Source organism: Mandrillus leucophaeus, unplaced genomic scaffold (assembly GCF_000951045.1).
Source record: "Mandrillus leucophaeus isolate KB7577 unplaced genomic scaffold, Mleu.le_1.0 Scaffold14, whole genome shotgun sequence".
Taxonomy (NCBI): domain Eukaryota; kingdom Metazoa; phylum Chordata; class Mammalia; order Primates; family Cercopithecidae; genus Mandrillus; species Mandrillus leucophaeus.
Window position 1 is genome coordinate 9,725,364 of NW_012101365.1, and position 26,376 is coordinate 9,751,739.

Consider the following 26,376-nt stretch of genomic DNA (forward strand, 5'->3'; position numbering starts at 1 on the left):
GACCCCATCAAAAAGTGGGCAAAGGACATGAACAGACACTTCTCAAAAGAAGACATTTATGCAGCCAGCAGACACATGAAAAAATGCTCATTATCACTTGCCATCAGAGAAATGCAAATCAAAACCACAATGAGATACCATCTCACACCAGTTAGAATGGCAATCATTAAAAAGCCCCTTTCTTTCTTAGCAAAATCACACCCGAGGAACAGCGCAGAGGTGGTGACTGACTGGGGAAATAGTGATGCCCATTCTAAACTTCGGGCTCAGCTTCTCATTCTTTGGGGGCCTGAAGGTAAATTTTTGCACAAGGGAAGTGAAGAAAATAAACAGCTCAGTCCTGGCCAACTGTTCTCCGAGGCATGCCCGCTTTCCTGTAAGACAAAATCAAAAGATGGGTTATCTTCTCAGGTGGCATTTGTGCCTAGCAGAGATAGATGTCCTCAATCATATCCCAAAAAACTGGAGCAGAGGAAGGGCCTGTAGGCCCCAGGGTGTTATGGCCAGCAGCTTATTTAAGTCTGACAACCACTTGGGTTCATCAATGCATAGAAAGCAGAAGTCCAGGAACACAAAGTCAAATGCTGTCAGGGGTCTGGCATGCGAACTTCCAGGGTGAAGTTGCAGGGTGTAGGACCATAGAAGTGGAAGGCGAGGGCTGACCTAGAAAGGGGGTGTTTAGCCTAAGAGCTTTAAAAAAAGAATTTAACAAACATGACAAAAAAAGACAACAAAAACAACCAAATATGTTAACTTTTTCAATCCCTACAAAAATTGTTGAAAATACAAGGAATTAAATGTCAGAGCAGAGTTCCTAAGGTATAAGTCATCTTTTCCCTGTGCCACTTTTCGTCCTTAATCATAGGGGCCTTCTGGCATGGGTGGCCCTCTATATTGTGACTGCTTTGGCCTTTGTCCTTCAATGGTTCTTTTTATGCACAGTGGCCCTTTCCCTTTGCAGGCCCTTTCCCTTCCCATTTCTTCTAAAGTGTGGTCCAAGGCTGGGTCCTGGTCTCCACAGCTGATACCTAACACTGTCCTGACCTCATCCCACTCCCTGTTATGTGTGGATGAACTGGAGGCAGAAGGACAGAGATTCAATTCAGCTTCTCCTACCTCTTAGCCACATGATTGGGGCAAATTAACCTCTCTAGGCATCCGTGAAAATGTACGTGTGCATATTAGTGAAAATGAATACGTGTTTAAGATGAGAACTTTATATACTGTGTGAGCTACATGCTGAATCCAAATAGGCCAAATAATTTAATAATTTATACCTCAAAACAAAGTATTTTAACATGTCACCTAGGTAATAATAAACAGCTGTACAATTGCTTATTATTAACTGGATCTGGTTAATTCTCAAAAAAACAGAAGAATACAATTTAAAAGATGACCTTTAAAGAAAACCTTTTGGGTGGTAGCATTACTCAAACAGCTTTCTGTATATTACAATTCTTTACTGTGATACTTTCCATAATGTACCTTTTATTCTGAAATAATTTCAAATGTACAAAAAACTTGGAGAGATAAGACAAAAAACCTGGCTCTCCTGAATTGTTTGGGAGTACATCGTCTACATTACCCATGAAATCTTCAGTATGTATTTTCTAAAAAGAAGGACATTCTCCAGCATAATCAAAATGCAATCATCCAAGCCAGGAAATTAACACTGATGAATGACCATCTTCTCCTGAGGTCCCATTCAGGGTTACCAGCTGTCCCAATGTCCTTCATTAGAAAAGGGTCCAGTACAGCTAGTACAGGATCACGGTCTGCATTTAGCTGTCATGTCACCTTAGTTCTTCAGTCTGGAATAAGTCCTCACTCTTTATACAACTTTCATGGCACTGGCCTTTTTAAAGATTACAGACCAGCAGTTGTTTTGTAAATGCCTCTCATGCTGTCTCATGACTGGATTCAGGCTGTGAAGTTTTGCAGTTTTGGTAGGAATATCACCAGAGTGATACTGTGTTCTTCTCTTTTTATCCTAGCAAGTGCTGTACAATTTTGATGTGTGACATTATTGGTAATCACTTGATTAAGGTGGTGTCTGCCAAGTTCTCTTGTAAAATTATTCTTTTTCTCTGTAACTAATAAGTACTTCGAGACTATGTCAACAAACCATTCTCATTAAACTGTGATCCACTCTTTTCCATTGCTATTTCTTGACCATATTATTAATTGCTGATAGCTACCAAATTGCGATTTTTAAAATTCTGTCATTTCTTCCACATTTAATAGTTAGCACTCTACTAAAGGAAATGCTTGCTCCCCTTCCCATTTATTTATTCACTCATTTATTGATATCAGTTGGATTCATGGGATTCCTGTTTTTATTCAAAGGGTTATAATCTGTTACTATCATTACTTGTTCTGATGCTCAAAATATTCCAGATTTGACCATTAGACGCCCATTCAACCTGTCACTTCCTGACTTTTGGCACAACAATCTATTCCAGGTTGATCTTATACTTTCCCTTTCCCAGCCCTGGAATCAGTCATTTTTTCCAAAAGTCCTGGTTTCTTTTAGTGGATAATAATATGTAGAAATCAAGATCTGGGCATTAGGCATGCTCATTGCTCTCCAGATATTGTTGCCTCTCGCTCATATCGGTGGCCAGAGCTAGGGAATATATGTATGTATATAATGTGGGTATATGTCCAAAACTGTGTGTGTATACATTATATATATATATACACACACACACACACCCATATTTAATCTACATTTCTATATTTATTGACTTATCTATTGAAAATCTGAGTTCATTATAGATTATCTGAGATTCCAATCCAACAGCACAAAGTTTGATTTTCTCCCTTTCTTTATTTGCAACTTCCTCTCATTATCCTCAATATATTTATTTATTGGATCAGTATCCCTTGTATATAACTTACCCCTCATCACTGCCACAGCCACCCTGTGCATATTCCACCTCATACCATTTGTGCTCTGAGACCAGCTCTCAGCTTCCACCACCCCCTCCCCTGTGTGAATGTCCTCCTCGCCCCACTTGGGCTACATTACCCCACACAAGTCACTACCGCCATCTCTATTGTGTGCATTTTTAATAGCTTACTTTCTCCCTAAGTAATACATATTCACAGCAATAATTTTAAAAAGCATGACAAAGAAAAGTATAAAGACAAAACCATAAAATGTTTGTAATCCCATAATCTAGACAAAACCATTGTCAACATTTTAACATATTTCCTTATTGTCCTTGTGGAGATTCTTTGTACATCATAACAAATACGATTCCCTGTAGTCAATTCTCTATGCTGCTTTTACCTCTTTGTATTTTCCCATGTAATTTAATATTCTTGGAAATGTATGTATGCCTAAGTTTTGTCCTCTGTCTGTAACAGGTTGTTAAGGAAATAAAGTTAGATCATATATGCAAAAGTGCTTAGTAAAGGCAAACGTGCTTCATGGTTATGTCATTATTATATTATTTGTGCCTGTGTTTCCCACCAGTGTGTGTCTAATTCATCTCTGTTCCCCTCACCTTTATCTCTTTATCCATCACAAATAGTACAATTAGCAACAGGTTAAAATGATACCAAATCAGTTTATTGTAAATATACCCAAGATTCTCCTAAAAGAATCCATATATCATGGCAAACTGGACCTAGCAAGTCAGGAACCAGTATTAAAGAACTGGCTTCATCAGTAACCAACTGTGTGACTATTAGTAAACCATTCATTCTCACAAAGCTAAACTTATCTCATTTGTCAAATGCATGAAATAAATTCTCTCCTAACTATGTTACACGGCTAGGCAAGGATCCCAATGTAATGGCAATGTGAATTTGCTTTTAAAAGCATGAAAATTAGGACTGTTAGGTGTCAAACTTATGCCTGGAAGAAAGGAAACTTGGCTCCCATCCCTGGTGCTTCCCCAAACTATCACTAACCAAACAGGCCAGTTACCTCAGTAGTAAAATGAGAGAATTGACCTACATTTTTGGCAAATTTCTTTCCAGCCCTATCTCCTAGAATCCAAAGATTTTAACTGGAAAGAGAGGAACTGGGTTCATGTATTTCATGAAGTTGCTTCCTGCTTTGATGGATCAAACAGGAAGCATTTAAATGAGGAAAAGTAAATATAAATTTGCGGTAAAACTTTGAAACCTGTCCTGATTATGCACACTTTAGAAGCTGTTACATCTTGTAAAGTGAGGACTTCGGAAGAGTCCTCTAGAAGACTCTTTACCAAGAGTAAAGGAACAGCAAGGAAAAGCAACTGCGTGCCAAGAGTGGGCATGTGATTAAAAAGACAGTTGTGTTGATGTTTTGTTAACCCTTTGGATTCTTCAGATTTCTATCTCCTGATCCATTTAACTGGTCCTCATCCTATCATATCTTTTGTGGGACATCCCAGATACATTGCTTGTCTTCTATGAATTTCATTCTTCTCAGAAAAAGAGATGGTAAGAACAAAGCAGCCTCAATTTCCCCCTCTTCTTGGATCCACATCATTTGTAATGTGATGTCATAGCTCTTCCCATTAAAAATTGTAGTAATATCCCCTCCCCTTAAACTGGGGCTGGCCTTATGACTGGCATTGGCCAACATAATGCAATGGAAGTGATGGTGTGTCAGTTCCCAGTCCGGATCTTAAGAGGCCTGTGTACTTCCATTCTCCCTCTTTTGACCTTATCACCACCATGTGACTAAGCCACGGCAGCTTGCTGGAGGATGAGGGATAATGTGAGAAGGGCCTCACTGTCCCAAATGAAGATATCCTAGATCAGCCATCAGCCTGCTGACCTCTAGTCAAGATCAGAGAGACCAAGGGGGCCGAGCCAAGATTGGCAGAGCCACATATCTGACTTACAGACTTGTGAGCAATAATTCATGCTTACTGTTTTAAGCTGCAGAGTTTTGGACTGTTTGTTATGTAGCAATATGCTAACTGACGCATGTGTTATGAAATTAGTGAATCTTAAAGTAGAGAGGACTTTAAGTAAGCTACATTCTAGTCTTACTAGAGAGAACACTAGACTGGAAGTATAAAAACTTGAGTTTTAGGTCCTGTTCTGCAAATTCCTTGAGCATATGATCTTGGATAAGAAACAACTCTCTCTTATTTTTAGTTATCTTAAATTAAAAAGAGATTCCAATCCATTTCCTGCCTATCAATAACTGGGCTGTTGTAAGGATTAAATTAGACAATTTTCTTGCAAATGAAGTCTCTAAGAGGGTGCAATACAACTCTCAATAGCAAAGCAGCAGTGAGTCACTGCCTATAGTTTTTAAAAAGACTACTGCTAATTCAGATAAGATAATTTTTTAAAAACAGGAGACATGAAGCAACTCTGAGAAAGAGGCTTGTGATACGAAGAAAAGATATCCAGGCATCACTTAGTCCAGAGTATCCTTTTTCCTTTTAAAGCCATGGCCTTCTAATAAGATTCCTCTCATCACTTGCAGATGGCATTAGGTGAAGCATTTTTGTGGAATGTAGAAAAGGTCACATTTCTACCATTTCCACATGGATGTTGTGCAAGAGTCAAAGAATAGGAATAAGTAATTATAAGAATTGGAACATAATAGCTGAAACGTTGTGCTATAATACAAAATTTGAAACTATCGTAGACAGGAAGACTGGAAGATATTCCTACATCTTATATCAGCTTTCACATTCAAAGTGAATTGTCCAATGTGAGCGGAGGTGACAGAATCAGATGAAGAAAGACAAAGACAGCACTGATCATCAGAATCAGCCCAGAGACATCTAAGGCAAGACAGCACAAGACAGCACAGTGGGAGAGCATGGGCTTCGGAGTCATACCAACATGGGTCATTCTGTTTCTGTCCTTTCTGAGCCTTAGGGTCATCCTCAGCAAAATGATGTTGTCTCAGAACATCAATACGTATTTTAAATTAACAATAAGAAAACTATCATGCATTCCACAGGGTAAGTCTGTGTAGCATTTAGTTATTTTCAGTAGAGAGTGTTAGGAAGAACGCACATTTTAGTTTTTGATAAATGTGGTCGACACTGATCCTAGCTCTGCCACATGAGTTTTATGACTTCAGTTTCTATCCTGGGTTAAGCTTCAGCTTCCTCATCACTAAAAGTGGCTACAGTAACATAAACTTTATATGATTACCCTAGAACATATGCACCATGGGAACAGTTTTGTTTTGTTTTGTTTTGTTTTCTGTTTCACTCATTCATTGTCATATCACCAGGGTTGAATGCTTGACACATAATAGATACTCAATAAATACTGATGGAACTAAAGAATTGTGAAATTATTGGAAATAAACTATGCAACATATCTAACTCAAAACCTGGAACATACTAAGAATTTTTGTTATTGATTTTTCAATGTCATGAGTTAAAAATATATTTTTGGACCTGGTTATCTTAAAAACTGGAGAAAAAAGAGAGCTTTCACTGCCTCTTCTTTCTTAATTTTCAATTTACACATTATATAAATGTATTAATTAGATTTAAAAAATGAATTAAAATTACAAAGGCCAAAGAACCTTTTCGAGGGTGTACTTAGAGAGTAGAATCCAATCTTGCGAAGCCACTGACTGATGCCCATGTGGCAAATAAGTTTCTCCTTCCCCTTGTCCCTCTCTATCTCCTTATTATAGATCAGCTCTATTTCTCTGTGAGTGGGCAGTCCTTAAAAAGAACTGAGGACAGTTTAAAATTTAGTAAAGATGGCAGTACTCCACCGGGTGCAGTGGCTCATGCCTGTAATCCCAACACTTTGGGAGGCCGAGGTGGGTGGATCACCTGAGGTCAGGACTTTGAGACCAGCCTGGCCAACATGGTGAAACCTTGTCTCTACTAAAAATACAAAAAATTAGCCTGGCATGGTGGCGCATGCCTGTAATCCCAGCTACTTGGGAGGCTGAGGCAGGAGAATCACTTGAACATGAGAGACAGAGTTGTAGTGAGCTGAGATCACGCCATCGCATTCCAGCCTGGAGCAACAAGAGTGAAACTACGTCTCAAAAAAACAAAAAACAAAAAGCAAACAAACAAAAAGCAGCACCCAATCCTCTTTGTGAGCTGGAAGTGGAGTCTGGGTCTCTGTCCCCAGTGTTCCAGAGGACAGAACACAGGAAAGCTGAAATCTCCAGCAGAGGCAATGGAGGGCTTAGGAAGTAAGGGCAGGCTGAAGCAACGCCCAGCCCTGGAAATCCCAGGGCTGACCCCTACAGCAAGATGGAGTGATTGCACTGGCCAGGCTGTCTGGAGATGTTCCAATGAAAGCAAGGGAATACAGGGAGAGAGCAGGGGAGTGTTGGGAGAGGGGCCCTGGACTCCCATATGCCTGTTTATTACAACTTACCTATTGAGAAGGGAAGAAAGGCTTCTCTTTTCTTAAACTGTCCATTCTCTAGAAAATGCTCTGGATTGAACGTGTCAGGGGTGGCCCACTCTGTGGGGTCCCTGTGCAGCGCCGTCAAATTGGTCAGGATCATGGTCCCCTAGAGAAAGCAGCAGAGACTCAGGCAAGGCTTGACCCATGAAAAAGCACACCAATGCAGAAGGTGGTCATATTCGGGCTTCCATGCCGGAGGCTGAACATACTCTGAACTGCCCCACCCTCCCCAACTGCAGTACACAGTCTCCTGTGTCCCCCAACCCAGGACCCTCCTCTTTGTCTGGGACAGCCTACAAATTAGATTGGATTTCCCTGCTGGGAATTTTAACAGGGATGTTTGGCTACTCTTGAGTGCAGGATGGATCTTCCTTACAGGGACAGGTCAGTTTAGGTAGGTCTCGGAGGGAGGGGACATGAATACACTGATGAGAGAATAATCCAACAGTCAGTCTGCAGTGTACCAAAACCAACCCAGCTGCTCAGTGAAGCTATACCGATGGCGGCTCTACAAAGGTAAAAGACATCTCATTCATCTTGGCTTCGCCATTCTCTTTCCTCCAATGTCTAGTACACGGTACCCCACTCCCCACAGTAGGTTTAGTAATAGAATCAGGCAGACCCATGAAAGGAGCCCCTGTCCACCCAGGTATATATTAAGAAACACAGGAGTTCCCAGAGGGAGCTTTTCCTTTACTCTGCCTTTATCCAACCCATCAATGAGATTGGTCAATGTTACTTTCACCTCCATTCCATGTCCACCATGCCCACTTAGTCCAGACTTCTTCCCGGCTTGCCTGGACCCCTGTTACAGTTTCCTGACTATACCCCAAATCCTGTCGCCCCTTTCAATCTGCTTCAGACTCTGGAAGAGAGTGAGCTTCCAGCATGATTTGGTCATGTCACTCCCCACCCCCACAGCCCCCACTGCTCATATCTAGGACTTGACACACTTCAGTAGTTACCCATTGCTCTCAGGGCAAAGACTCATCACCTGGTCCCAGTCTGGGCCACTCTCCGCCTCTGCCTGCACTCCCACTACAGGGCTCTTCTTTCAGTTTCTCAAACATGCCATGTTCCTACTTAGTTCAATACCCTTTTTAAATGCTACTTGCCTTGCCAGGAATGTTCTTCTTCCCCACTTTGTCATCAAGCTAACTCTTAATGATCCATTAATCCTCAAACATCACTTGCTTTTGGAAGCCTTCCCTGACCACTCCTGCTAGTCAGGGACCACAGTGAGTTTTTTCCTTTGGGCAGTTATCATGTTTCTAAATATGTACTTGCACGATTAATTTTCTCAGGGTTGTTTTGCCAGACCTGAGCATTTCAGGTATGTAGTGTTTGTTGAATTCATTCAAATATTAACATATTAATATAATATTAATTCAAGGAATTTAAGTCATTAATTTTCAATATTAGTATAACTATTTCTTTCTTTCTTTTTTTCTTTTTTCTTTTTTTTTTGAGACGGAGTCTAGCTCTGTCGCCCAGGCTGGAGTGCAGTGGCGCAATCTCAGCTCACTCACTGCAAGCTCCATCTCCCCGGTTCAGGCCATTCTCTGCCTCAGCCTCCTGAGTAGCTGGGACTACAGGCATCACCACCACACCCAGCTAATTTTTTTGTATTTTTAGTAGAGATGGGGTTTCACTGTGTTAGCCAGGATAGTTTCGGTCTCCTATCTCGTGATCCGCCTGCCTCGGCCTCCCAAAGTGCTGAGATTACAGGCATGAGCCACTGTGCCCAGCCTTTTTTTTTTTTTTGAGACAGAATCTCACTCTGTCACCGAGGCTGGAGTACAGTGGCACTGTGTCGGCTCACTGCAACCTCCGTCTCCTGGGTTCAAGCAATTCTCCTGCCTCAGCCTCCCAAGTAGCTGGGATTACAAGCACCCACCACCATACCTGGCTAGTTTTTATATGTTTAGTAGAGATGGGTTTCACCATGTTGGCCAGGCTGGTCTTGCTCCTGACCTCAGGTGATTCACCCGCCTCAGCCTCCCAAAGTGCTGGGATTATAGGCGTGAGCCACCACGCCCAGCCAATAACTGCTATTTTAAGCACTTTCTGTACTAAGTTAAATACCCTACATGCATGATCTCATTTTACCTCCACGTGGATCTTGTAAAGTAGGTTTAAATGCATTTTTTCAGATGAAGAAATTGAAGCTATGAGAGGTAAAATAATGGGCCCAGAATCAGACAGTGGGAAGAGGCAGAGCCATGATTTGAACTAGGTCTATTTGATGTCAAAGACATAGCTTGTAGACTGTGTAACACACGGTTATTTCAATTTGTCAGTTCCCAAGATGATTATTAAAGCTGACAAAAATCAGTGGCAGAAGTCTGCTGAGCCGAGCTGGTTTCCTTGAGTTAAATAAATTGCTAGAAAAATGCAAACAGCACCTGGGGAATTTAGACCTCAGCCTTTATCCACTAGATGGCCAATGAGTAAGGAAATAGTAAATGTAACAGCTGCTTTTCCTGGCTCTGCAGGGATAGTAACCAAGCAATGTCCAATGGGTAAGCTCTTCTGATTCTACTTCTTGAGATTTTCCCCAGGTATGACACACTCAGAGGTACTTAGACAAACTGGAATAGATCCACAGAGGCTGACCAAAGTGGTTAGAAAGCAAGGAAAGGAACTGAAAACATGCAATGTGGGGAGAGGGCACTAGAGGGCACATGATAGCTGTCTGCAGAGATCCTAAGCATGGCGGGTGGAGTGACATCAGAATTCTGTTTGTTGCAGAAGCAGAAAATGAAATACTGCATGTTCTTACTTATAAGGGTAGCTAAACATTGGATAGACATGGACATAAAGATAGGAACAATAGACACTGGAGACTACTGGAGGAGAGATGGGGGCAAGGGTTGAAAAACTACCAACTGGATACTATGCCAGTCACCTGGGTAATGGTTCAATCATACTCCAAACTTCAGCATCATGCAATGTACCCTTGTAACAAACCTACACATATACTGCCTGAATCTAATACAAAAGTTGAAAGAAAAAGAAAGAAAGAGTTCCACTTGTGAGTACAGGGAATCTAACCGAGAGCAAATGAAAAAATAGCAGGGAGACGCTTTTAAAGTGGACGCAAAGCACCTCCTATGAAGGGAGAATGGTGTCATACAAAAAAACAAAACAAATCTGCTTCCAGATCCCAACTCTTCATAGTTGAGAGATCTCATGCAAACCTAATTTTTCTGAGCCTCTACTTCTCAATCCATAACATGGAAATAACAAGCTTCTTTTGAATAAACTTAATCTGAGAATTGAGTAAGACATTTTGAAAGAGGCCACATTGTTCACAACACATAATCATTGCTTAATACATGTTCGCTCCTTTCTTTCCCTTTCCAGTAATGAATATTGCACATGCTTAGATTGGCTTCCTTATAAGATAATAAATTATACATCTGCTGGATGTGGTGGCTCACACGTGTAATCCCAGCACTTTAGGAGGCCGAGGCGGGTGGATCATGATGTCAAGAGATCGAGACCATCCTAACCAACCAACATGGTGAAACCCCATCTCTACTAAAAATACAAAAATTTGCTGGACATAGTGGTGCATGCCTGTAGTCCCAGCTACTTGGGAGCAACAGAGCGAGACTCTGTGTCAAATAAATTAATTAATTAATCAATTAATCAATTAATAATACATCACAGGACTATAAGAAAAAACTGGAAAAATGCCTGTGGGGATATTATGTTAAAAACACCAGCATTAAATGTGGTGTTGTCCCAGGTGGTCTTAAATGTCCTTTCACATTTCAGCATTCTAGAACCCCAGGATCATGAAGCAGAATTTCCCAAAATTTGGCAGATCCCTAGTCTGGTGAGATGTTCTACCAAAACAAAGAAAACTGTTCTGTGATAAAGTCTGACCTAGAACTGCTGCCTGTCGCGTGCCCACAAACTCACAATGCACATTAGCATGGTAAAAACACTGAGAAGCACCACAGGAAAGAAACGCCAGTCTTTATCTAAACATATTTAACGTAGGGATCCTTCCTGCTCCCCTCCCCACAATACCTATTTATATCTAGCTGACACATGGAGAAAATCTAGTATCATATCAGGTATAAGATATCTTTCTCTTCCATTTAAATGACTCCTCAGGACAAGAATAAATGTCACTTCTCAAGTTCAGGTTTTCACCCCATCTAAAAGATGGGCTTGAAGATGTGGGGCTAAGCATGCTTAGTTACCTTGGGCAGGTGGTACCCAGCCAAAGTAGTATCAACTGTCGCTTCCCTGGGAACATTCAGGGGGATGATGTTGCCCATTCTCTGCACCTCATGGATGACGGCATTGGTGTAGGGCATGGACTCCCGGGCGGCTGTGCTCGGCTGCTGCCCCTGGCCGATCACTCTGTCAATCTCAGCTTGTACTTTTTCTGGTAAAGAGGGAAGGGTTCTATTATTTTTTAAGCTTTTATGCTTTATTATAAAGAGGTATGAGTGGTCTCCAAGATCTCATCTGTTGTATTTAAATTACTGACCAGGTTGCAAGAAATAAAACGGTTTGTAACTTTTTGAAAGGCTTATTCAGAAAACTACCAACTCTGTAAATCTCCTTGAGCCTGGTTAGGCTATGGGATGGAATGACCAGGATTAACATGGCTAAACTCCATCATATCAGACCCCAGCAGCCTTGGTGTCTGGTGAAGACCCACTTTCTGGTATACAAATGGCACTTTCTCACTGTGTCCTTACATAGTAGAAGGAGTGAGGCAGCTCTCTGGAGTCTCTTTCATAACAGTATTACTCCCATCCCTGAAGGCTAATCACCTCCTAAAGGCCCCACCTCCTAATATCATCACACTGGGAATGAGCTTTCAACATATACACTAGGGCTGGGGTGGGCCCAAATATTCAACCCTTAGCAGATCTACAGACTCTAATTTCTCAGGTAGACACGTAAGAGTGGAAAGCGGGCCCTGAGGTAAGACCCATCGGATTGCAAACTTGCTCTACAACATTGATGTCTCAAGTTACTTACACTCTTTAAATCTCAGTTTCCTTATTTGATGAAGGAGGATAAATCTACCTTCATCTTAAGGATGTTTTGAGATTTACATGAACTGATGTTTTGAGATTTGTGTGACCATATAGGACTGCTACCAGTTTCTTTCACTGGTTGAGTGCTCACCTAGCCAGTGAGAGAAACTGCAGCAGTCTTACCTCTTTTCTCTTTTTCTAGAGTAATAGAGATTTTAGCTGTTGACCTGACTGCCCAGCTAAAGAATATATTTTCCAGGTCCTACTGTAACTGAGTGTGACCATATGACTAAATTCTGACTAATAGAATGTAAGCAGAAGTGATGTTTAATCCTTGGAACAAGTTCTTAAAGAAAGGATATGCGCTTCCTTCCCCCTTTCGCTTCCTACTGGAGGAAAGCCTATCGGTGAGCTGTCTTAGTGCTAACAAGAGCATCATTCTAATCACAACAGAGCAACAAGTTGGAAGGAGTTGGGAACCCTAATGACTTTGCGAAGCCTAGTTTGGATTTTTTTTTTTTTTTTTTTTACCTGAAAGTGAAATAAATTATAATTTTTGAAAAACATTTTATTTGTGGGTAAAATACCCACAACATCAAATTTACTATGTTAGCATTTTTAAATGAACAGTTCAGTAGTATTCAATATATTCACACTGTTGGGCAATCACTCTCCAGAACTTTTTCATCTTGCAGAACTAAAGCTCTATATCTCCTCCCTCAGCCTCTGGCCACCACCATTCTACTTTGTGTCTCTAGGCATTTCACTATTCTTGATAACTCATGTAAGTGGAATCATACAGTGCTTGTGTGTTTGTTACTAGCCTTTTTAACTGAGCATGACCCTGGATGCATATACCTAAATACACACATATAAAGCATACATTATGCAGATACAGATGAAAAAATAAAGTTCTGTAAACAAACTTACCTTAGTACATGGGAAGCACTCTGATCTTTTCTATTTTTATCTTAAGAAAAAAAGTTGGTCTTGATCCACTAAATTGATTTTATGACTCATTAATAAATGGTTACCCACAATTCGAAAAACTGTATTGTTAAGCATTCCCATCCCCCATATGTTCAAACTGTTCTGGAAGCTGGAGGAAGAAAAATGATGTGAACATCATTCTTGAGTGGACCATAGTCTGTGGGGAAGCTATAGAAATAATACATGATAAGCCTAGTAACAAAGGCACATTACATCATCTCTGGAGGGAGAAAATGTTAATAATTTCCTAGGGGAGTGCAGAAACATCTTAGAGAGGTAGTATTTGAACAGATTCTTCAAGAAGAGCTAGGAGTTTACTATGTAGGAAAACTGGGCAAGTAGAGGGAAAAGCATATATCATGACATAGAGCCATAAATACAGACTACAAAGAAAATGACGTGTCACTTAGTGAGGCCACCATGGAGGGTAGGTGGGGCCAAGGCTAGACAGGCAGAAGGGGCATATCGGAGGGTGACATATACCAGACTAAAGTGTTTGAACATTATTCAGGGGGAAATGGGAAGGCATCACTTAAAAGAAAGGAAAGACACAACTAGACTTTCACATCAGAAAGTAACTGTTTCCTGGAATTATCTCAATGTCGATTGACTTCATGGATTTCCCTCTTGCCTCTGAGCTTCTTGAGGACAGGGATTCTCTCTCACATTTGTATTACCTGGGCCCATCACAGTTCAGACAGAATATGTGAAGAATGTGCAGTTTCCAAGACCTCATCACTCATGACTGTTCTGCCTCTCTTTTCATCCTACAATGAGATCTTCTGGCTCTGACTTCAGGCAGCACGTCCCAGGAGGCACTATTCTGTCCTGGTCCAGGCTCACTCACTGACATGCTCACCTTGGATTTCTGGGTAGAGGGCCATATAAAGCAGAGCCCATCGCAGAGTCGTAGAAGTTGTCTCGGTTCCAGCGAAGAAGAGGTCCAGAGTGCTGCAGATGAGGTTTTCTTCATGGAAACTTGAAGTAGAATTGCCTGTGTGCTAGAAAAGACAATGTTTAATGTTATTTATTGGTTTATTCAGAGGATTCCTGATTGCTGTAACACACAGGGGCTTCATCCTAGGAGGAAATTTGGAAGAAAAGGTCCCCAAAAGAAACAGTTTTCCCTTTGGCCTCTTTAGAAGGCAGACTTTTATTACAGCAATATCGTTAGCACTGTCCTGCCCCAAGTGCTGGACACCTTTGGATGGATGAAAATCAAGACAATTGTTTTCTTTTGCCTGTAATTTGGGGGAAGCTTTTAGTACAGTGAAAGGAGAATGGGATGTGAATAAGACAGATTTGGCTTCCAATATTAACCACTTCAATTAGCAGCTGTATGACCTAGGGCAAGTTACTTAACCTCTCTGTTCTTCAGTTTCCCATTTTATACACTGGAAATAGGAGTGCACACCCCTTAAGAGGGCATTATGATTTACTTGAATGCAAGGACGCATAGCAAATACTTGACAAATGTTTGTACTGATAACAGAAAAGACAAATGGAAGTCCTCTTGTGAACAACAATTCTTATATCTTCTCATTCATCTTTTCCTTTCCAATTTGAACCTCACTGATTCTAACAAGCATTCCTCATGATACTGTCATCTTTAACATCAGCTTCTGGAAGCTTCAATTTGTCCAATGTTGCTCTTGATGTTAATGGTCCCTTCCTTACCTGCACAACATATAGCGAATCTCCTCCTCTGAGGTGAAAACAATACTTCTATAAATGTCATGCCAATAAGGTTAAATAAGAGGGAAAGAAATCCACCATTCTTTCCAATCCAGAAGGAGGATTGGATGTATAAAGATGACAGTATTGACACAGAGATACATGTTAACCAGAGGGGTAACTGTGTTCAAGGTCATGCATCCAATTTGGTTTCCTCTTTACTTCTGGCCTGTAATGTTGGAAAGTGAAAGGTACAAGACAGAAGGAAGGGCAAAAGCCCAACTCAGGCCTTAATAAAGTTGGCCTTTAAACTCTGGCATCCAACTCAGCTTTACTTGTATTCTCTATGGGGGCTGAGAAAAGGGTATAGGTTTTTGGGTCCAGGCCCAACTAATGATAGAACAGAGCTTTGAGGATTAACTGCTATGTTCCCCCTTTGTGTATACCTCCAAATAACAGTAGAGGGTAGGGGATGGGGGATGAAAGGGCAGTATTTGGGCATTCACAGGACCTCAAACCAAATGCCATTAACCCCCATCTTTATCTCTAATTGCATCATCAATACTGAGTTAATGTTACTCTACATTTTCTGAAATATTGCCCTTATTTTTACTCCTGTAGCAGGCTGAATAATGACCCACAAAGATGCCCATCCACATCCTAATGTCTGGAATCTAGGGATGTTACTTCATAGGGAAAAAGGAACTTTGCAGATGTGGTTAAGGATTTTGAGATGGGCAGATTATCCTGGAACATCCCAGTGGGCCCAGTGTTATCATAATAGTCTTTATTAGAGGGAAATAAGAGGGACAAAGTCAGAGAAAGGATGCCAGGATGGAAGCAGATACCAGAGAGAAGAGAAGATGCTGTGCTTCTGGCTTTGAAGATGAAGGAGGTGGCCCCAAGCCAAGGGATATAGGCAGCTCCTAGAAGCTGGGAAAGTAATAGAAACAGATTCTCCTCCAGCACCTCCAAAGAGAGCCAGCCTAGCCAAAACCTTACCTGTAACTCAGTGAAGCTGATTTCACACTTCTGACATCTAGAACTGTGAGAGAATGAATCTGTGCTATTTTAGGCACCAAGTTTGTGATCATTTGTTATAGCAGCAGCTGGAAACTAATACACCCCTATTTGTGCTGTAAGAAAAAAATGCAAAATGACTTTGGTTTTCTCACCTTTGACATTTCTTTGAGGTAAGCATCAATAAAGTCTCTTGTTTCTGCAGGATTCCAATCCTTCCTGTGTTTTTCAATCATATGAGAAACAAACACTTTCAGTTTTTCCCAGTTGCTGAAAAGAGTTTGGTGGGGTCCAGGCAGGAATTTCATTAGCCATGGAAAGATATTGTAGAGCTAATTGAGAAAAACAAAACAATCATGCAGATAACATTGTGCCTTTTTTTCACTTTTTAAGACAACAGAAACCATCTTCTCTTTCTATCGCTTTTATTTGCTCACACTTAAACCTTGGTTATCCTTGACCCCTCTTTTCTCTCTCACCCCTCTAGTGAAACAGTTCAGCTCTCTGTCAAAAATATATCCAGCCTCAGACCACTTGTCACCACTCCAACTGCTTGCCACCAAAAAAAAATACTTATGAGACATCTGGGGACATCTGAGCACTGGCTGAGTGTTTGAAGGCATTAAATAACTATTGTTCATATTTTTCAGGCACAATGGTATTTTATTTTTGTTAAAATGGATCTTTTTATAAATATATGCTGAAATATTTATGTATCAAATAATTGAGGTCTATAATTTGCTCCAAAATAATTCAGGGACAGTGGGAATGTGGTAGTAGGGCACAGATGCAGACACAGTGAGAATGGCCATGTGCTGATAATTGTTAGAGCTCATTGACGAGTACACAGTGATTCATGATTGTATTCTTTTATGTACATTTGTAATTTTCAAAAATAGAGTCATTTTTTAAACAAAGGAAATTTTTAAAAATTTTGATAATGGCACACTGCATAATTCAAGGGCACTCTTTCTATTGAGAACACCAAGAAAAGATACATGTATATGCATTTAAACACACATATATACAAACCAAGATAGTGAGGAAGTTTCCAGGATAAGGCTTAGGGGAAGAAGAAAGCCCAGGGTATGACCTTAATACTTGGGGTCATCTTCTCCCCCCGCCCCCTAGCTCCCAGAAATGTCTTCCAAATTCAGAAAAGTGACTGAGGAACCAAGAAACTGAGCAGAGTTTTTGACAAAGACTCAAAGGCTTATGTGGACAAAAATTGGGGTGCAGGGCCCACCAAGGGAGGAATGAGTTTGAACCCCAAACAGCTACATTCTATGGAATTAGAAGATTGATGATATTAAGTGCTGATGGGCAGACAAATAATGCAATGAGCTTGGCAATCTTCAAACATCTTTTATCTCCAGATACATATATAAAAAATGAGTGGATGTAACCACAAGAACACTTGTACAAGAATGTTCATGGCAAGTTTATTCATAGCATCCAAAACTTGGAAACAACTTAAATGTCCGTCAGTACAGAACAGATTGACAAAAAGTGGCACATTCATACAATGAAATACTAATCTGCATTAAAAAAGAGCAACCAACACAGATGAATCTCAAAGCAACTTGCTGAGGAAGAAAGTGGATACAGAAGAGAACCTCTGAGGGAGGAGGGAAATGGACAAGTTGGGGAAGGACACAGCAAGGAGAGACTCAAGGGCAACGGCAATATTGTTGTTCTTTTTAAAAAGAACAATATAGGTGGATAGGCATATGTCATATAACGTGTTGCACCTTACATGCATGTTAGAAATGGTTTTTGCATATAAATATTTCATATTATTTAAAAAACTAAAGTCAACAGACTGATTTCAAATAAGTTTGTGTTGAAATCAGTTTTGAAAGGTTATATTTTAGCTTCAAAAACCCACAAAAAACTAAAAGGAAAAACCCATATGTGTCTGACATTGTCCCCAATTTGCTGAACCAAGATGAGGCTTACCTGGCACGTTTTTGAAGCCTCCAAGTATGTGACTTCATCCAATAACTTCAGCAGCTCCTGAAACTGACTATCCTGGTACTCAAAGCGTTCTCCAAAGGTGATGGAGCAAATGATATTGGAAACTGCATTGTTTATCTTGAAGTGAGGGTCAAAAGGCTGTCCTGAAGGTGGAGGAAGGGCAAGATGGATCCTTCTGATGGATTTGTCTCCATTTCCTACTAAGAGTCTACTCTATATGGCATAAGACATACCTAGTGCAGAACCACATATGCGGCTCTGGCCACATGACCTTACACTGCGTCTGACATACAACTAGTATTCAGTCAACTCCAGGGAAGTCAAACTGTGGACCAGGGCTTAAATTCAGTAATGTGTTTAGTGCCCATCTTTGCGTGTTTACTTCTAAAACTCTTTGAGGATGGAGTCGTGGTTAAGTTGTTCACTGTTCTATCTTCCACTCCTAGCACACTGCTGGGCATAGAACAAGTACTTACTCACTTAGTAAGTATCTGTCCAATGAACAAATGGGCCACAGTCTCTCACATTTGTCGTATGGAATGCTCACCGTTCTCCTCTTTTATTGCTTCAGTGAGGTGTTGGGCCTCCTCCTGAATGCGTTCCTCTAAGCTCTTCTTTCCTAAACCAAAGTTCCTTAGTGCTGTCAGAGTGAACCGTCTTTGCTCCTTCCATATCTGGCCACTTGACATAATCAATCCTGGGAAAAAGAAAGTCAACATTACAGTATTCTGATTCCATAATGTGAATATCCCGCAAATGATATGGGGATGTGTATCAGATGAAGGACAGGAGATGATCATTAAGGCACTTGAAAACTGCCCAGAGAAATAATCCCAAAGCAATGGATAAAATGGCTAATATTTACTGATTGCTTGCAATGTCAGGCACTTTAATATGTATTTTGTTGTGCATTACATAATTTAGTACTCATAGAAACTCTTTGGGATAGGTACAATTATTACCACTCCTCACCCACTCATTTTGCTCATGAAAAACCTGAGGAACAAGGGATAAAGGATAAAATACACTTTACAAGGTCTCACAGTAAGTAAGCAACTAAACAGGTGTTCAATTTCAGGTCTGCCTGATTCCAAATCCCATGCTTTGATTATTAGTTACATAAGTGAAGTATTTATGTTATGCTAAAGACTAGGAATGCACTAATGGATAAGACAATATCTATACTCTTAAAGAGGCAAAGAAAGGCTTTATAGGAGAGGTCCTATCTAACCCGGACATTAAAAGATGACGTAAGGAATCAAGAGAGCAAGGAGGAGTGAATGTTCCATGCAGAAAGAAGAGTACAAGCAAAGAAAAAAAATTTTGGTGGGCTTAACAAACCATCATTTGTTTTATAACACAGGTAAGGCCACATTCCTTTCAATTTCAATTCCAGAGCACTCCTCAACACCTTTTAATATCTAACTATGGCCTTCTCACTCACTGAATTGGTCTGCCTCGTTGTCATATGCAGGGATACCTTTTGACCTCGTCTTACTTGCAGCTGCAGTAGACGCTTCTTTCTTGAAATACTGCCTTCCAGTGGTGCTCAGGATACCATTGTCTCCAGATTTTCTTCCTAATTCTCTGCCAGCAATTTCCTATGTCTTTTGCTGGTTCATATTCCATTAGATCTTGAAATGGTGGAGTTCTTCAGGAACTTCTTCATCTAAAACTTCTTTTTCTCACCCTATACTCTATTTCTGGTAAATCTTATCAACTCCTAAAATTTTAAATAACATCTATTGATAGTGACCATCTATTTCTGTCCCTGAGCTCCAGAATCTTATATACAACACTGCCTGCTTGACTTTGCTGATTTAAAGGCATTTTGATTTCAGTATATCCATGACTGAACTCACAATTTTCTCCATATGACTTTTCACCCATGCCCAACTAAACCAAATACCTTGTACTAAGTGTTCCTTTTCTCCATCATATACCCATCTGAGTGTCACCTCAACACCTCCTTCTCCCTGCACCTATGTCATCAGGTCTTAAGAGGTATACTTCCTGGATATCTCAAATCCAGGTCTTCCCTGCTGTTATCTTGGTATAACCTACTGTTATTTCCCTACTGTTATTGGACCTCCCTAGCCTGAGCTACCACTGTCTGTAACCTAAAATGCTACAAAAGTCTCTTGCTCCTTTTCTTCTATTCTCTGAATAGCAGCCTAAATAAAACCTAAAAATGTACAGTGTAAGTATAGTTCCCTTCTCTACTTAAAGCCATTCAAGAGCTTCCATTAATGTTAGGATAAAAACTAATATCCTTAACAGGAACTTGCACGAACTATTCCTGGCCAAGCTCAGTAGTTTCATCTCCCTTTAATTATCTCCTTTTAATCCCCATCCTTGTCATATTGGCCACCTTTCATTTCTCAAGTTCCCTGTCCTTTTCATGTCAGGGACTTTTCATATTCTTTTCTGTCTGCCAGATTGTTTCACCGGTTTATTAAATGAATATTTACTTACTTTTTCTGCATCCCAGGACTGCATTAATAAGTACATCCTGCACTCGACTTCAAAACACTGTAGACTTCTAACTATTATAGTTAATTGATACTATTTTTTCTCTCTGCATAGAATATAAACTACATAGGATATGGATTTTATCTATTCTTCTCACTGTTACATCACTCATGCCTAGTACTGTGCTTCACAAGGCAGATAATACAGTGAACGGATATAGAATTAATTGAGGACCTATTTCAAAGAATTGAGAAGCACCTAAAAGTGGTGCTTTGATAGAGTAATAGATTTGAGATTGTCATTTCAATTTTTAAATGTTTCCATATATTTAACGGTAATTTTAAGTGTTCATGCCAATCTGTTCTATCATAGACCAGAAGGCTCAAGATCCTCTGTGTGGCACAACCTTAATGAAAGAGAATAAAGAACTAGAGACAGGAAGAAGCAGCAACAGAATGAGGAAGATCCACATCCATTTTCCTAAGGGGAGAGGGTTGGAAGAGGAAAACAGAGAGAACACGTTCCTCTGCTATAAATGGGTAATGTGGTTACTTCATTAGAAAAGCATCCACAGTAGGTTTGGGCAGGGCATGTGGCTTCTCCCAAATCCCAGTGAGGGATGATCTTATCAAATCTTCTGAGGGAGTGACTTCAGTCAGGAAATGTGAATACCCAGCTTCCTTTAGTGGCAGGAAGTTTACTGTGGGACTGGTTTCTAGGAGTGTTGTAAAATTATAGCCACCAAGGTGCCTTTAGCAGACTATAGGACTATCAACATCAAACACTCACCTTTCATTGGCCAAGAAACTTACCATTTTTCTTAAAGGTACGTTCTCGCATAGGGGTCATGGGGCGGTTCCCAAAGTTTTGGTCCATGTGGATAAGGGCTTCTTTGATTAAGGGCAAGCCAGTAATAAGAACTGCAGATATGTCACCAAGCTCCAAGCTAAAAAGGTTCCCATATTTCTTCACAAACTGAAAAATAGTTAAATAGTAACAGTTGAATATGCACATATCCATGTGTTCAGAGATGGCGGATGTGTGTAGCTGGAGGGGCTCATATTGAGAGAAGTGTGTGTGTGTGTGTGTGTGTGAGAGAGAGAGAGAGAGAGTACATTGATCTCACAGGAATAATTTTATTTCCTTTTCTCCTCCTCTCAACAAGGCTCAGATTCAATTCACTTCAGAATGTGAATGTTTCTTTATAAAATATCTATTTATGTATTCAACCAACATGAATTGAGTGAGCATCTATCATGTGTCCCTAGGGCAAAGGCATGAGGATAAAACTGTAATAAAATAAATAAGTTCTGGCCATGTGGAGTGGCTCACGCCTGTAATCCCAACACTTTGGGGGGCCGAGGTAGGCAGATTGTTTGAGCCCAGGAGTCCGAGACCAGTCTGGGTAACACAGTGAGACCCTGTCTTTACAAAAAAATGAAAAATTAGCTGGGTATGGTTGTACACGCCTGTGGTCCCAGCTACTCAGGAGGCTGAGGTGGGAAGGTCACTTGAGCCTGAGAGGTTGAGCCTGCAGTGAGCCATAATCGTGCCACTGCACTCCATCCTGGGTGACAGAATGAAAACCTGCCTCAATATATAGACGTAGTAAACAAGATTTCTAACCCCAAGCATCCTAGAGTGTAGTGAACAGAGAGAATTCAGCACATCTGCATTCTCTTCTGAACACTAATCATGTCTCAGCCACTTAAGAAGGCTGAGACTTCTTCAGTCTGGACTTCCTAGTAAATCATAACTATCTGTTTAATCAAATGAGAATGCCCCCTTCCTAGACTGGGCATAGATTATAGAAACATATGCTAGATAATAGAAGGTGCATTATAGGGCAGGGGCCAAGCATGGAGGAAAGTCCTCAAGCTCTGGAGTTAGGTGGCAATCTGGGGTGTACAGTTCAATCGTTTTGGGCTCTTGGGGAAGTTGCTTTATTTTTTGAGCCTCAGCTCAGCTCCCCAGCTATAAAAGGGAGAAAATTATTCCTCCCTCTTAAGGTTCTGTGAGGAAGAATGAGAGCAGCAATGTGAAAGGCACTTTGTTTTCTGGTTCCAGGCGCACAGCCACCCGGCGAGTCTCCGAGGAATGAAAGAGCTCTGTGTGCGAAGGGCCGTGGATGCATTCTTACGGTGGCAAAGGGGACAGGAACCCACTGGTGTGTGGGAAGAAGGCACTCATGGTCACAGGCAGCCATTGCTAATCACCTTTCATATTTTATCTCATTAATCTCACAACCACCCTACAGTAGTAATAATTTTTCTCCTCTTTCAAAAGGGAAAACCTGCGTGACAAAGTTTAGTGGGAGTGACAGAGTGAAAGTAAGAATGAGTGAGAGTGAGAGAGTTGGGGTGGGAGAGAGAGAGAGAATGGGGGTGTGTATGTTCCTGAATATGCACAAGCGTGTAAATATCTGCAAATATAGGTTGGAGGACAGTGTACAGTCACGAATCAAAATCCTTCCTAATCTACCTGTTTGACAAAGGGTCCCAGGTAGACCCTGCCTTTTGTCTGCCTGGGTTGTGTGTAGCTGCAGGCAGTGGTAACAATCCAAAGGACTTCATTTCCCTTAGATGTTTGTGGCCTCTTCTCCACAATCCAGATGCTTTTGCACTTACGCTCCACCATGTTCCCCTCAGAGTCCTGTACCCAACAGTCCCCATCTAGGCAAATACAATGGGTTCAGTCCTGAACTCAGTCCTTGTATTCTTTTGGCCCAGAGTCCTCCATCAATCTTTATCTCCTACACAGGATTTCCTGTCTTGCTAGGAAAAGCAGAGCTGAGATTCAATCTCAAGTAAGTTTGCTCCTAAAGTAAGCATCTTTGCTTCTATGAAATGGCAGTAATGGAACCACACACGTTAAGCATTTTTTTAAATGTACACTTGCTGAATTCCTGGATGAACTTCTTAGGCCTGACAAAAAGGATTTCTTGACTAATTTAGAACATTAAATAAGGATGTTTTTGGTAGAGCTGAAAAATATCAGGTTAAGTTAAATGACGTCTAACTAGCAAAGTATACAGCCTAGAATCTCAGCTTGTACTTGGGAGGGATTCAGAACTCCATTACTATTTACTGAAATAAACTTCTTAAGAATTTTATCTCTACCAACTCTCTGCCATTGCATATTTCTAGTTAAACAGAACTAGATCAACAACTTGTATGATATTATCAACTGTTTAAAGATGGAGTAGGAGCCCTGGGATGAGAATGGCGATGTCTTAACAATTCTTACAAGCACCCTGTCAGTCATTTTATCCATTGCTTTAGAAAGATTAAATGACCCAGAGGGCTTCTGAGAAGATTTTATAAGGTAGGGCACACTTTTCAATTGTATATCATTAAATGAACCACGAATAAAAAAAAAAAAACCTCAACAGAATAAAACGAAAGGAGACAAAAATAAGATGCTTTGAAAGGCAAAAACAGTCTTAAAATCAGAAATGAAAATAGAAAAAGAAAAGAAATGAAACAGAATCTTTAAAAGTCAAACAAACAAAAGTAATAAGGGACAGGAAATGTAATGCTAGGAATAAAAATTCCAAATGTAGCATAAGCATTTTAAAAAGTGTGGAACAAAATAAATGTTTACAGTAAAGAGGAAGAAGTAAAGGATTAGTGGGAGAAGAGATTGAACTATTGAACCATGGCTACCAAGAGATATAAAGTTGACAGAGATTCCACTTAATCCACGTTCTTAAATTTAATAACCAACAGAACAAACACATGAAAAGAGGAAAAGAAAAACAGGAAAAGAGTGTATTAATTCACACTCCCGCCAGCAGTAGGTCAGAGGGCCTATTCCTGAGCTGTGCCTCTGTGTGTGTGTGTGTGTGTGTGTGTGTGTGTGCGTGCGCACGCGTGTGTGTGTGTGTGAGAGAGAGAGAGACAGAGAGAGAGAAATCCTAATAGGCACAAAAATGCAAGCTGTTTCTATATTTCTGTAAAGTTTAACATCTTTCCCTCAATCTGGATGTTGTATTTTTAAAGTCATATGTTTATGTCTTTCAAATATTTCCGTATCAAGGTATTCAACTTTTTTTCTCATTGATACATGGAATTTCTAATAAAAAGTTGGAAATATAACTTTATTTTCATTTATATGCAAATCTGGAAAGATATCCACCAAGGTCCTATAGAGGTACTGCTGAGTGTGTGTGTATGTGTGTGTACGTGTGTGTATGCACATGCGCACGTGTGCACGCATTCACAGTGATGGCAGGATAGGCACAAGGACTCTCTCTTGTTAAACTGTATTTTAATATGCTGTCTCACTGTGTATGGATTGTTGCCTTTACAGTTGAAAAGCTTTTTTATCCAATAAAGAAAAAAAATAAACAAGAAAATGGGAAATAAAGCTTTAAAACAGTGGTTCTTTACTTTTTTGAGTTATAGAATCCTTTGAAAATATAATGTATATCATAGACCTGCTCTCCAGTAAACACATACACAGCTATACACATAAACAGCTTTGCATGCAGTTTCAGGAGTTACCAGTCCTCTGGGGCCCATGAACTCCTTCTAAGAATAATGGTTTCCCAGGTAGTTCTTGGGGCTGTGCTGGTTTCTGAGAACAGGCTGTGGAGATCAAATTCATGTTCAATTTAACAGGCTTTTATGAGATGCTTAAGAGTTGCCAGGCACCTTCTGGCACTGGTGTATTATAAATGGAGGTAATACAAAGATCAACATGATATGATGTTTTCCTAAAGTGTCAAAGTCTCTTGCGAGAGACTGTGCAGAAAAAAATTGGAATGCGCAGCAGATGACATGTGTTATTATGCTGATAGAGAGGGACATAAAGCTATCACAAGAAGAGATGACTTTCCACCACGGATATAAGAAAAATATCTTTTTAAAGAGTAGATGGTATCTGAGCCAGATTTTTAATGAAGGTCAGGATGTCACCAAAAAACAAACAGACAAAAACCAACAACCCCCAAACCACAACAATAATAAAAAAACACATGGTAAGAAATTAAAGGCATTCTAGGTTGTGGGAACATCATATACAGATGTAAAGGGGAAATGCAGAAGGTGTTTGGGAGCAAGAGAGCTACCTTGTCTGACTGAAGGATAGGGTTCATTATTTAAAGAGCACTGACCATGTGCCAGGTCAAGACCAGGTGCTGGGGAGTGCAACAAGTCCTTCACTTCAAGAAGCTAACAATCTAATGGAGCATATAGATAAATAATCACTTCTCATTATTATCTATTATCATTCTTTACAATAAAACATTTGATGGGAGGAAGTTAAGAACCACATAAGAGGACCAGGGTTGAGGCAGGCTTCTGGGAAAAGCATCTTCTCAGTCGGTAAGGGAGATGGGAGACAAGGCTGACAAGGTAATCTGAGCTGGGCTGAGGAGAGTCTTAACATCATGTATAATATTTTGGATCTTGTTTGGTTTTCAATCAGAATTCTAAGATGTTTAAGTAGGAGAGGTGATGCAAGGGAGTGCTTAAGAGTTGGGATTTTGAAGTTATACAAACTTGTTTGAATCCAGGTTCTGCTTCTTAGTTTCTGTGTGATTTGGGAGAAAGTTATTTAACTTTTCTCTGTCTTAGTTTCCAAGTCTATAAAATGGGGGATGTTATTAGTTCCCATGTTTAGTATTGTTGTGATAAGTAATCACGATACTAAAATTAATAATAAAATTATTATGGCTCAGACCATTTTCCCCTATTAAAAATCTTCTGTCCCTTTACTCCATTTAGCCACTTGCCAAAAATCAAAATTTTCCTTAAAATTCAGCCCAATTTCTTCCAACATTCTACAAAAGGTTATCCCCAGGGTTTCCATTTAGTGATCCAATCTCCTTATATCCCATTTGGTTGCCAAGTGTGTACACTATACATTTAGT

The 26,376-nt window shown here is 40.3% G+C and overlaps 1 protein-coding gene across 2 annotated transcripts in view; it reads right to left on the bottom strand.

The window, feature by feature from the left end:
- Positions 1-173: 173 nt before the first annotated feature.
- Positions 174-26,376, bottom strand: part of LOC105534929 (cytochrome P450 2J2) — a 31,799-nt gene continuing 5,596 nt past the window's right edge. Inside the window, exons 2-10 of one of the 2 annotated variants that reach the window (XR_001005354.1) lie at positions 21,314-21,476; positions 18,577-18,726; positions 18,012-18,172; positions 16,208-16,384; positions 14,218-14,359; positions 11,577-11,764; positions 11,062-11,213; positions 7,327-7,465; positions 174-374 (exon numbers count right to left, since the gene is read on the bottom strand). Coding sequence is in view for 1 of the 2 variants with exons in the window: in XM_011973870.1 (XP_011829260.1) it covers positions 196-374; positions 7,327-7,465; positions 11,577-11,764; positions 14,218-14,359; positions 16,208-16,384; positions 18,012-18,172; positions 18,577-18,726; positions 21,314-21,476 (1,299 nt within the window). In the remaining variant the exon portion in view is untranslated. The remainder of the gene's footprint in view (positions 375-7,326; positions 7,466-11,061; positions 11,214-11,576; positions 11,765-14,217; positions 14,360-16,207; positions 16,385-18,011; positions 18,173-18,576; positions 18,727-21,313; positions 21,477-26,376) is intronic. The other variant, XM_011973870.1, reaches the window with a different exon arrangement.